At 35.3% G+C, this 12748-nt stretch overlaps 1 protein-coding gene across 1 annotated transcript in view; it reads left to right on the plus strand.

The window, feature by feature from the left end:
- Positions 1-12748, plus strand: part of GNAI1 (G protein subunit alpha i1) — an 89597-nt gene that overhangs the window by 51361 nt on the left and 25488 nt on the right. Inside the window, exons 2-4 of the mRNA XM_068550450.1 lie at positions 2582-2624; positions 2718-2859; positions 11988-12145. Of these exons, the coding sequence (XP_068406551.1) occupies positions 2582-2624; positions 2718-2859; positions 11988-12145 (343 nt within the window). The remainder of the gene's footprint in view (positions 1-2581; positions 2625-2717; positions 2860-11987; positions 12146-12748) is intronic.

Here is a 12748-nt window from a genome sequence, read left to right on the forward strand (position 1 = left end):
AATTTTCCTGTTAGGAGTCTCTGCATGGAAGTAAGAATTGAAAAGTAATTATATAAACTGCTACATTATGAAAGTTTTTTCCCCAGTATTTCTGTCTTTAGGAAATCTGGTCCACAGAGAGTACCTTGTCTAACTAGCAAAGAAATTAGGTAGAAATCTAGCCAATAACACTGCCATCTCCACTCTTTAATGTTAAACATATTTTCAGGATTTTTTGGAACCGCAAGCCATTGACTAGATGCTCATTGTGGAGTAAGCTTCTCAGTGTCCCATGTCACCAACTATTGTATGAGATAGGAAGTGAGTTAGAATTTAAAGATAATGTCTAACATTAGGAAAACTTGCTTTTTTCTCATTAAGATTGAAAAATTCTCATCAGCATACACAGAGTTCAGCTGGTAACCATCTTATTCTTTGCTATTTCTGATTTTCCCCTTGTATGGCTCTCAGACCTCACGAGCTTGTATCATGTGAGCCTCTCTCTGAACCTCTGAGTTGTCTCACTAACAGAATGGGCCATGGGTGGCTGTTCATGGAAGCTCACTGTGCGTGTGGAATCACCACCCCGTGAATGGATGTTGGGATCTAAAATGTCCTATCAGCAAAACACGGCTGCTGCTGAGTCAACTTGCCGTGCCCGAGAAGCACAGAGGGCCCCCTTGAAGATAGCCCTGCTGGAGACTGCCGAGGGTGTGTTACTTGGGCGGACTTCTCTTGAATTAGAGAAATGTGTGAGCCATAATGCCTACGATTGTGCTTTTCATAGAGCCAAGTATATTGTTGTTGATTAATATATAATGGGTTGTTTATCTTGGAGTTGTTTGTATTGGCAGATGCCCTGCCAAGATTCAAAGGCTGTCTGTAGATGAATAATGCCCTCATTGTTTATTCAGCGCCTGCTTTTCTACTTAATATGCAGCTATCTTGGGAAAATTTCTCGAATATCAAATCACAAGTAAAATTTAAGCAGTTTTTCCCCCAGGTTTTCAAATAGGCCGTTCAACTATGACTTATTCTCAGATGCCTCTGATGACTTGGATGTGTGTAGCTGGAGGGGGAAGGGGAGAAGGGAATGAGGCCCAGAAGTTTGCCATCTAACTGATCCTTCACAGATAGCTTAAATACATTCGGGTACATTTCTGGTTGATTGTGTGTCTAGCACAAGTTAGCTGCTGAGCATTCAAGTAGAAAATGTTCAAAGGGAGAGGCAACAGGGATCACAGCGGGAGTGGGTCAGGAAAGGCTGAGGAAGGAGGTAGCTTTGATGGTTGATACAACATCATGAGTGTAGCTCTAGGAAGCAGAACAAATTACGCTTTGGCAGGAGGAACAGTATGTTTGAAGATTGGTGGCGTCGTCAGCAGTAGGTGTTGTCGGTACTGTAAGTTCAGTGACACTGGAGCATAGAGCATGTAGCAGTGGCTCTGGAAAAATGGGACTATGAGGCCTAGATAATGAAAATCCTGAGCCCTGTCTCTCAGACAGTAATAACAGCTCCATGATCTGTAGCCCTGGCCAAAGACAGTATGAAGCCAAACAATAGACTTGTCATACCTTCCTTGTTTTGTGTCCTGTGCTCAGATGTTCACAGTATCTAGAGGGCTCTAATTTTTCTAAAGGGCCATTTGGTTAGTGATATTTTCGTGTTATGATGGCATAATTCTAGAGACTCAAATTGTGAGGAGGTCATGAATATGTAGAGTGAAGGAGAGTTTTGAGAATGGGTTTATGACAGGGAATAAAGAAAAACATAGGGGGAGACATTTCTGCCATACCATTGCATCCCCAGTGTTAGCGAAGCATGTCGGCTGTGTGTCACTTGTTCAGTAATGGTGGTTGACTGTATAATGTGTGAGATAGCTATTTTATTATAACGTAATATTTAAAAATAATTATCGTGGTTTCTTGGCACCAATGGGCTGTCCACTTCACATGAGGCAAATTATGATAATTGGCCAGACAGTTAAACATCTTCCAGTGGGGAGCAAAATCTTGAGTAAAATTTATTTATACTGCTTCAGTGTAAGTTATAGAAGAGAGAATTTTTTTTAATACTTCAGGGAATACATGAAAACATCGATGAAAGCATTTTCTTTTTTAGCTGAGTTTAAGAATTATGATGTAATAAACAGATGGGACTTATTTTTAAGAAATTTTCTGTATGTTTGGAAACCAATAAAGATCATTTTGATATAAAAAAATTCAATCACAGATGTAAAAAACAAACTTGGGAACAAACTTGGGGGAAGAGGGGGGTAGATTGGGAGATTGGAATTGATATATACACACTACTATATATAAAATAAATAAGGGCCTACTGTATAGCACAGGGAACTCTACTCAATACTCTGTAATGACCTGTATGGGAAAAGAATCTAAAAAAGAGTGGATGTATGTGTATGTATAACTGATTCACTTTGCTGTACAGCAGAAACTAACACAACAGTGTAAATCAACTATACTCCAATAAAAATTTTTTAAAAATTAACTGTAAGAGAGAGAGAGAGTGTGTGTTGGGAGTTGGATATACATAAGTGATAAAATTAGAAATCCCTCATTTTTTTTATTTCCCTTTTTTTAGGTGCTGGTGAATCTGGGAAAAGTACAATTGTGAAGCAAATGAAGTAAGTAGATTTAAAACATTAAATTTTTTTATGTTTACGTGTACTGTTCCATCAAAGGAAGTAAATGTTACCTTTTTTCTTTTGTCTCGTTAGAATTATCCACGAAGCTGGTTATTCGGAAGAGGAATGTAAACAGTACAAAGCAGTGGTCTACAGTAACACCATCCAGTCAATTATTGCTATCATTAGGGCCATGGGGAGGTTGAAGATAGACTTCGGTGACTCGGCCCGGGCTGTAAGTTACTAAAGTCCTTGGAGCAGACCTGATGAGTAAAAAAACAACTTGCATGATTAACACCATATTGTATAACATAGATTTATCAACTGTCTCAGGACCAGAAGGATGGTAGTGAGTGAAGTAGGTCAGAAGCTTTAGAAGTGAGTGAAGTAAGAATACACAGGTTTGCATAATCTTCCCTTTAGAGCTAGAATACTTTCCTTATCCATAAGATGATTGGGACCACTCAATATCCATTGCAGTGTTTTCTATATAACATGGCATATTGGGCACCTCTGTGTCTCCATAGCAGTTTTTAGTAGTTACTACTGAGTTTAGTAAACTGCCTACACTGGCATTCTTCAGCATTTGTTTTTATGATTTGGAGTGCTGAAATTGATCTAATTATTTGCGTTCATGCCCAGACTAAAAAGCAATCTAGTCTCAGATAATGAAAACAGTATACAAGTTTGCTAACCTTTGGAATCAGAAAATACTGGCTATTAGAAAACATCTTTCAGAATTTCGCAGCTAGGACCTTAGGAGACAAGCTAGTTTCACCTCTTTATTTTATCCGTAAAGAAACTGGAACCCAGGACATTACATGATAGAAAGATTGCCACACGGTGGTAACCAATGCAGTGTGCCTGTGCTTCCTTGTTGGGCCCAATGTGTAACTTATTTTCAGTTTGATTGGAAGTAGGCCCAGCCAGTCCATAGGGTATTTTCTCTTTCTCCTTTTCCCCCAGTCCCAGTTTGCTTGCTTAATCTGTTTGTTTCAAGTTTTAGTATTATTTTATTATGGTTTATTCTTCACTGATTCCTTTTTTTAATAACTGATATAAAACTTGACCTTCCCAGAAACCTTTAACTGAATCTCTAGATTAATTTTTAATATTTTTGTACAAAGTAGATTTATTATTACTACTACTACTGTTACCCCTTTTTATAGTTCCCTTTTATTTTTATGTGTTCAATGTGTGTGTGCTATCTCCCTGATAATACTATGAAGATTTTTTACATAGAGACCATAACTTTTTGTCTTCTTAACGTCTGCTAGGTTTTTATTTTTATGTAGAGGCTCAATGTGTGCTTAACAGGAAAAAAAATGAATGAAAGCAACGTTAGAGAACATACATTGGAGAAATCTGTAAAGCAAATCTGGTTTATTTTTTATAATAAGTTAATCTAATAACTTATAAGTTGCTAGGCCATATTAATTTACTAAGCTTTTCCTTTTAAGCAAAGATTAAAAAGCTTAGGGTAATGAATTAAAATTTTCAAATAGATTTCAAGATCATTTTTAATAATAATTCATAGCATTCTTCTAAACTATCTTATCTGAAGTAAGATTTGATCATGTCCAGACAACTTTTGCCTTATCAATACTATCCATTCAGGCTGTAACTTACTCATTTATCATTTATTCATTCAGCAAATTTTTTTTGAGCTCTTAGTCTTACACAAAAGAGAGCTACCCTATGATAAAGAATTGAATAAATTGTACTCTAATTCCAATTCATATGTACAGTATTCTGTGTTCAGATCTTACGTGTGATTATTAGAGAGAGAGGTTTTTGTAGCCTCCATTGTACGAGGTAATGATGAGTCGATGCAAGCTGCTTTTTATGAGGTCTTTTTATTTTCATATTTTTCTCTCAAGGAATGTTGTCATTTTCTGTCCTTTTTGGGGCAGATTTGGGCTGTTTCAGGACTGACTGGAAATAACTGCTCTCTCACCACAAGCTTTTTTTTAAAACTGGTTTTCTGATGCTTTGGAATCTACATGGGGGCCTGCGCTGCTCATTTTTGTTTCACTGGTGCTAGTTTCATCCACTCTTTTTAAGCTCTCTCTAGCTGTCCCCTGGTCCTTTGTTTTCTTCCTACCTACCGACTATTACTTCTGTTAGCTTTAGCCATTGTTACTCTTTCACATAAACATCTTCAGTCTCTCTCATTGGTTCTGATTGGTCTACTCTGTGTCTTTGTTGCCTTACCTCTATGCAAATCTTATTTTTCTATTTATTTATTTTTTAATAAATTTATTTATTTATTGGTGGCTGCGTTGGTTCTTTGTTGCTGCTTGTGGGCTTTCTCTAGTTGCGGCAAGTGGGGGCTACTCTTCGTTGTGGTGAGCAGGCTTCACATTGTGGCGGCTTCTCTTGTGGAGCACGGGCTCTAGGCGTGCGGGCTTCAGTAGTTGTGGCACATGGGCTCAGCAGTTGTGGTGCGCGAGCTCTAGAGCGCAGGCTCAGTAGTTGTGGCGCACGGGCTTAGTTGCTCCTCAGCATGTGGGATCTTCCCAGACCAGGGATTGAACCCGTGTCCTCTGCATTGGCAGGCGGGTTCTTAACCACTGTGCCACCAGGGAAGTCTGCAAATTTTAAAATACTATGAGGCTATTGAAATTGTGCTAAGGAATACAAAGATGAATTAAACATGGCCTAGACAGGAGGAAGGGACTTTGAGCTTGGTATTGGAACATGTATTAAGAGTTTTCTAGACAAAAACAAGGAAAAAGCATTCTAGAAAGAAGAAACAGTATAGAGAAAGGCTGAATATATTTCTTTTTCTACAGTATCAATTCCTGGAAGTATTAGCCTTTTAAGTTGAAGGATAACCAGATATTTAAGTTTGATAGGTACCATAGTTTTTTCTGTTTTCAGAAAAAACACGAAGTGAATAATCTTTTCTAGCAACCGTGCATCAGTGTCAACTTTCCCAGAGTGTCATTAACTTAGATACATTAACATTTTAATTTTTTAATATCTTAGTAAAAAAATATTATCTTTCTTTCTTAGTTTTTATTTTCCTGATTTGTAGTGAGGTTGAGAATCTTGTCATTTTGTATCTTTTCTATGGACTCCTCTTAGTATTCTTCACTCAGTTCTGTTAAATTCCATGTCCTTTTCACACTGAATCTCTTTGAATATTACGGATATTACTTCTTTATGTTTTACAAATGTTTTTATTCAGCATATTTCTTTTATTTTTTTGAAACAGTATTTTTCTTGTTACAGAACTTTTGATTTTCTTCAGTCAGTTGTGACTTCTGTGTTTTGTGCCTTGTCAGACATTCTTCAGCTTACAATTATTTTTTAAAAATTATCTTCCTTTTTCTAGGTGGAATCTAAGTATATTTTATAATCTGATCATCCCTTGCCTACAACCATGTATTAAATACTCCATTCCTGGGTGACTTGAAAATGCTACCCTTAGCATTAAATTGAGTGTTTTTCTGAACTCCATTTTTTCTTTTTATTGATATATTCTTTTCTTCCCTAGCTCAGTCACTTATTTTCATAATAAGATGGAAATAATAATAACATCTACCTTACAGGGTTCTGAGAAATAATGACAAGCCTTTACTACATGCCTTGGTCATAATCGATGCTCAGTAACTGTTTGTTATTGCTGTTGTTATTTATAATGATTATACTACTATTATTATATTTGTCAGAGTCACATTATTTTAGTTTCTCTTGCTTCATAGGATACTGGTATCTGGTAGGGTAAGTGCACCCATCCCATTGTTCTTTTTTAACCAAAATATAAAGGCTATAATGCATTTCTCTTCCAGATAAACTTGGGAATCAAGTTAATTCCTCACAACCCTTTTGAAACAAACAAAAAAAGCCTGTCGGTATCTTGATTGGAATTACATTTTAATATGTAGGTTAACTGGGTGAGAATTGACGAAAAGATGTAAAATTTTAAGAGACAGTGACAATTTGCTGTGATTTGCTTCGTATTTAGCAGCTAGCAGATATGCAAAGCAGATTACACATTAGTTATTTAAAATGAGAGGAAACAAAACTGTTTTTAAGGCTGGAATAGAGCAATCAAAATTTGTGCCTAATATCCTTTCAAAACTCTCATAATACACGTAGTCCATCTGTGGATGACAATTTATTGATAAATTAGATTATTTTGTTTTTAGTAATGTACAGTTAGGGAAGTGTTGAACAGGGGCCTATCAACATGTCACTGCATCACTTAGCGTTGTGCTGCTCAGAGTGTGGTCCATGGACAGTGCCTGCACACAAGCATGTGCACAGGTGAGTACAGAAGTAAAGGAAGCGATTAGACAAACTTTTACTGCAATTGACAGAGTAATTTATATGTTAACTCTGATAGTTTACAAAAATGTATTTATATTTTCCGTCATTTAAATGTTATTTTCCCAATAGTATTAGTTTTGAAAGATTGGAAACAAAAGAAAATGAAACAAATAAAACACAAGACTGATCTTTCATCCCAGAAAGCTTGAGAAGCACTTCCTTGGAATAAGCTGGGCTGTAAGGAACAGAAAACCTTGCCTTGAATTGACTTAAGCTCCCTTTCTCCCCCAAACCTCAGCGTGCTCCTGCATAGTGGCCACTTTTCTCTTCCTCTAATTTTTAAATTTATTTCGTTATTTAGTTAGATTATGTCTCTGCCAGATTTGCCAGATTGCTTTTGAGAAAGGCTGTGTCAATTTACTTTCCTAGCAGCAGTGCCTTTTCTTAGCACTCTGGGTAGCCAAAATTTGGAGTCTGACATGTTTAAAATATTGGCTAATTTATTAGTAAGTCTTATTTTAATTTAACTTGCATTTTCAATTTTTTAATATAACTATGCAGTTTTCCATTTCTTTATTGACTTTTTATTTCTCTATGTTAGTGGCTTATTTTATCCTTTATTCATCTACGGATTGGAGTCTTGGTGTTTTGATTATGTATTTGCTTGTTTGTATGTACTTGCATATTAACCCTTTGTCCACTAATGCAAATGTTCTCTCACATTTGGCTTATTGCCTTTAATCTTAGGTTGTCATTTAAAAAATTTTCCCCTATTATTTCTTCCATTGTGTTTAAATTTAGAAAATCTTCTCTCAACCAAAGATTTACCAAATATTTGTGCTATTTTAAAAGTTTTTTAGGGGAGTGAATTTCAACATCGTTTCTATGTTAGTTCTTTAATCCCTCTGAAACTTTGTTTTATGCATGGAATAAGGATCTACATTATTTTTTTTCCTCTTCATATGGCTATCTAATTATTCACAGGTATTTTTTGAATAATTGTATTCTTTCCTACTGATTTATCTTGCCACCTTTGTCATGTAAGTTCACATTTGGGATTTTCTCCCCCTGTTGATCTGCATTAATACTAGATGTTCTACATACTGTAGACTTTTAATATCTGGTCATTTCAGCCTCTGTCCCCAGTATTCTTTTTCAAAATGTTTCTAGTTATTTCTACTTATCATTTTTCCAGATGAATGTTTGAATTATTTATAGTAGTAGTCTGGTTTATCGTTGAGAACTAAGATGAAGAAGTTATAATATTATGTTGTTTTTGATTCTGAGAAATACTGATTTATTATATATGTGACAAAGTGATATTAACCTTCATTTGAAATGTATTATATGCCTCCAGCACAGTATTTTTCTACTTTGCTCAGTTCATGTATTATTTATTACATGTTTGTCTATTCACAATAGGTTCTATTGTGCATACAAAGAACAGTTTAATATTTATTTTATTAATTTGAAAATTAAAGCTATATAGTTATAAGATTCATAAATATATACATAAAAGTTATATTTGTGTAACATACTTCTTATAATTTCTCTTCTTGACATAATGAAGCTCATGCTCACTGCAATTTAGTCAAAAATTTTGCCGTCTGCAATTTAGTTAAAATTAATTTAGATGATTTTACTTTTATCCCCCACCCCTTCCCCCGTAAGCAGTGTTACGGGGAAAAAAAGAAAAACAACTTCCTCTTTCCTTGCCTCAGTCATTTTTACTTTGGTTACAGTTGTGTTTTTAGAGAAAAAAAGTTTTACATTTGTTTATTTCTTAAAGCAGTTCTTTAACATCTGGGATTAGCACCAGGCGCCTTGGAGAGGTGACTTCACTAAAGTTCTCAAGATTTCCTTACCAGTACACTAACTTTGGTGAAAGCAGTATAACTGTCTTAAATTTATAGGAGTGATTGTATGCTCTAGAAATGTGGTAGATTAAATATGTCAGTAATTCTCATTGTATGTGGTGTTCAGTATTGTTGCCTAATGTTATTAATGAAATAATTATCCTAAACCATTGAAACAAAGGATTTCTATACCTCTATCAATCATGACATCAATATATTATCCCTGTGGTCAAAAATTCAAAGGTGCACTATTTTTTTTAACACTCCTTTATCATATTACTTAGCCTCTATCGTAGAAGGGCTTTCTGATGTTTTCTATTGAAACGCTCATCTAGCCTTTGCTTAACAATTTCAGTCTCTCACTCTCCCTCCTTTTTTTGTGTTTTTGGATAGCTTTGGTTGTGAAAAAGTGTTCTTATTGGATTGAAATCTGGTATCTTTTGCCCTCAGAATTCTTTTTCTGCTCTGTGCCTAAGCACAAAGTCTGTTCTTTCTTACCTTTGATGATTCCTGATATATCAGAAGACAGCCATCATGGTCCCTCAAAGTCCTCTCTTCCCTGTAATTCTCACAAAATAGGTGACGGCTTCAAATAAAATGTGTTGTCACTAACTAACAGTTGCCCCCTGATCATCACTGCATGAGAAGATAGCATTTCCCATCTCCTTTGAGTTCCCCAAACATGCAGTTATATGAACTAGAATTTACATTCTTTAAACCATCTTATTTTCATTTAGTTCTTAGTCATTTGAAAACATACTAACTCGGCTACATCCAAGGATTTTTTTCCTTGCTACTTGCAAATAATTGCCTGGCAAATAAATTTCTTTTTAACACTACAAAAAGAGTTCCTGTAAACTGCTTTACTTACCTATAGCCCTTTAGTAATCCCTACCCTTTTTCGACACTATGTCATACTGTTTCAGTACACTCAAGTTTGTCTTTCTTTCTTAAATGTTCTTAAGTAACATTTTAAATGAATCTTGAAAAGACTTAAGTCCATGACAAGATAGGATTATTGTCATCATTCTGCAGTTGTCAAATTTATCTTGTCTTAGGCAGTGGCTACTTAGTAATTGTTGACTAATATGTGGGGTTGGGTGACTAATTACCTGTGGAACTTTAAATAAATTGCACAATCTCTCTATGTCTCAGGTTCTTTTTAAACAAAACAAAAAATTAGGTAGAATAATTTCTGAAGTACCTTCCTGCTTAAATTTATTACTTAAAGCTCATCTGCAGACATCTGAATGTCCTGCTAATGACATGGAGATGAGTATTCCAGTTGGTTTTTTAAGGAAAAGAGACTTCTTTACATTTTGTAAAGAGGAGACATTTTTGAATGCCGCAGTTTATAAATAGAGCTTCCACAGTTTCCCAAGTCTTTTCTTCAGGCTTCTTTCCCGGAAAGTTTGAAGAGAACGTGATCTTATGACCCATACCAGAGGGCATTCATTAGTCTTTTCTGTCAACAAATTTTATGGAAATTGAATAAATATATCATAATGAAAGCTCATTTTAAAGCTCACTTAAGTGAAAAGCACTTTTCTAAAATGGATGGAGAAAAATATGTTTGATGTCACTTAAAAATAAAAATAACCAAATTTAGAAATTTCTCATATAAGTCATTATTTGGAAAAGTGAATAACTGTTTACTGGAATTAGGTAAATGGTGCTAAAAACGACTTGAAATTGTGTTTTGTTGGGGTTTATTAAGGACATGGTACAAGTCTTACTTGCTTGCATGCATTTCTCTTGTGATTTACTAAAAAGGGAAACATATGCTTGAATAATACGTTCCCATGCTGAGTGACTTAATTATTTCTCACGATGGGTTCCCTCTGAAAAGAAAATGTTTCACAAATTGGTGGTAGAATGAATTTATATTGTCAGCTAGTACCCTCTGCTAGCCTGTGTCACCAAATGCTTCCCTTCCGTATGCCTTATCATAATATGTGCGTCACTTTATAAAGAGCTACTACACCACGTTGGAAAAAATGCCCCTAGAGAAAAATTATGGACTGTCTATCCAGTTAACATAAAGCTGCATATCTCAGGCCAGAAAGAATCTTTGCGAAGATGGTAACTTCACATATCCCTTATTTTTGTATTCACTGTGTTATTACCTGAAGACTAGAGTTGTGTTATAGAGCACTGTAGCTACTACCCCATATGTGGCTACTGAGTATTTGAAATGTGTCTAATCTGAATTGAGATGCATTGTCTGTATAAAAGAAACACCACATTTCAAAGACTAAGTATCTATAATAATATGAAATATCTCAATAAGTTTATACTGATTACATGTTGAAATGATATTTTATATACAGGTTAAGTAAAATATATTGTTACAGTTAATTTTACTTTTTTTTTTTTTTTTTTTTACACTTTTTAAAATGTGCTATTAGAAAATTTAGAATTGCGTCAGTGGCTCCTATCTCTCTTGGACAACACTGACCTAGTGGGCTTGATTACCTATGGATCGGAATAACTGTAAATATTGTAGCCTCAAAACTTAAGCAAAATTTAATTAAATTTATGTGTAGTATTCCTTCATTTAAAATCTTTGCATGCTGTCTTCTATATGTGTCATGAGTATTTCTACTCCAGAGCTGTGCTTATTTTGTTTCCTTGCCTGGATTAGCAAACAGCTATCCCCATCTCCTGGCCCGTTGATTTTAAGGTATACATACTTTAAGGTCTTCTGAAAAATCTCACACCATTCTGTGGAACTATTCTTGCTTTATTCCACATTGATTTCTCCCTTCTCTGAACTTATTTTGTATCGATGAAGTATATCACAAAGCTAACATTTAATTAGATTCTAAAAATAGCCTCTAATGGTGTTAATGTGTTTTTTAGATTAGAAACATTTTGGTAAGGGAGAGGCAAAGCATACATTCTTCTGTTTTCTCAAAAGGGTACAACAGACTGTCAGTGGGTAGTTGGTTAATATATTCTCTCATGAGCTGCAAGTGTCGTCATTCTTTCAGCTCCTTAGTGCCTTGATAGCTGTTACTAATATCACAAAACATGGACTCATGATTTAAGATTATGCTTTTTTGATTAAGCCAATTTTTTAAGTGGTGCTTTTAGAGAAATCCAAGTTATGACACCAATAAAAGGCATAAAGAAAATTCACTATTGCACTTTTTGTAATCTATAATGTACTTTATCTGTAGTGTCTGCCTTTTTACTTTTTAAATAAAAATGGACTTTGAATGTTCAGGATGATGCCCGCCAACTCTTTGTGCTTGCTGGCGCTGCTGAGGAAGGTTTTATGACTGCAGAACTTGCTGGAGTTATAAAGAGATTGTGGAAAGACAGTGGTGTACAAGCCTGCTTCAACAGATCCCGGGAGTACCAGCTTAACGATTCTGCAGCATAGTAAGTAATCGTAACTTCAGAACTACTCTATCATGAATAGTTACTTGGAAGTCAGGTATACCGCCAAGTCACTTTTAGTGCAGATTTGGCTGACACATTCTTGTACAACTCAGGATATTTTGGATGACAGTATTTCAAAACTTTTTCTGTCTTTTTTGTGTGTGTTTGTAGGTAGCAAGGCTCGTATTTCCCTTGTGTTCAAAAGTTGTCTCAAGAGACTCATGTAACTCTAATTGAAACGTGCAGAATGGAGCTGTTTCCAGTATATTTCCAAGAAAGTAATTGGAACTTGCCAACATTTACTCTGAATTTGGGTGTATCTCTAGTTTGCCTGGAGCTAGCCAAAGGGGAGAGTAACTGATTTGTGTGCTTTTTGTTTACTAAGTGCCTGAGAAGTTACTTGTCCAGTGAAAGACACCCTGAGTGACAGGCACCCCATTTAAAGGGGTGCATGGTGATCCCAAGATATTTTCTCACTGATGAAAATAAAATAGCTGTACAGTTGAAAGTTGTCAACTGTATGTGCCCTGTTGCATTGGACATTGTTTACAGAAAGATCTAAGTCTCGTTTTTTAGAAGAAAAATCTGCCCTGATTTTCCAGG

Source organism: Eschrichtius robustus, chromosome 8, assembly GCF_028021215.1.
Source record: "Eschrichtius robustus isolate mEscRob2 chromosome 8, mEscRob2.pri, whole genome shotgun sequence".
Taxonomy (NCBI): domain Eukaryota; kingdom Metazoa; phylum Chordata; class Mammalia; order Artiodactyla; family Eschrichtiidae; genus Eschrichtius; species Eschrichtius robustus.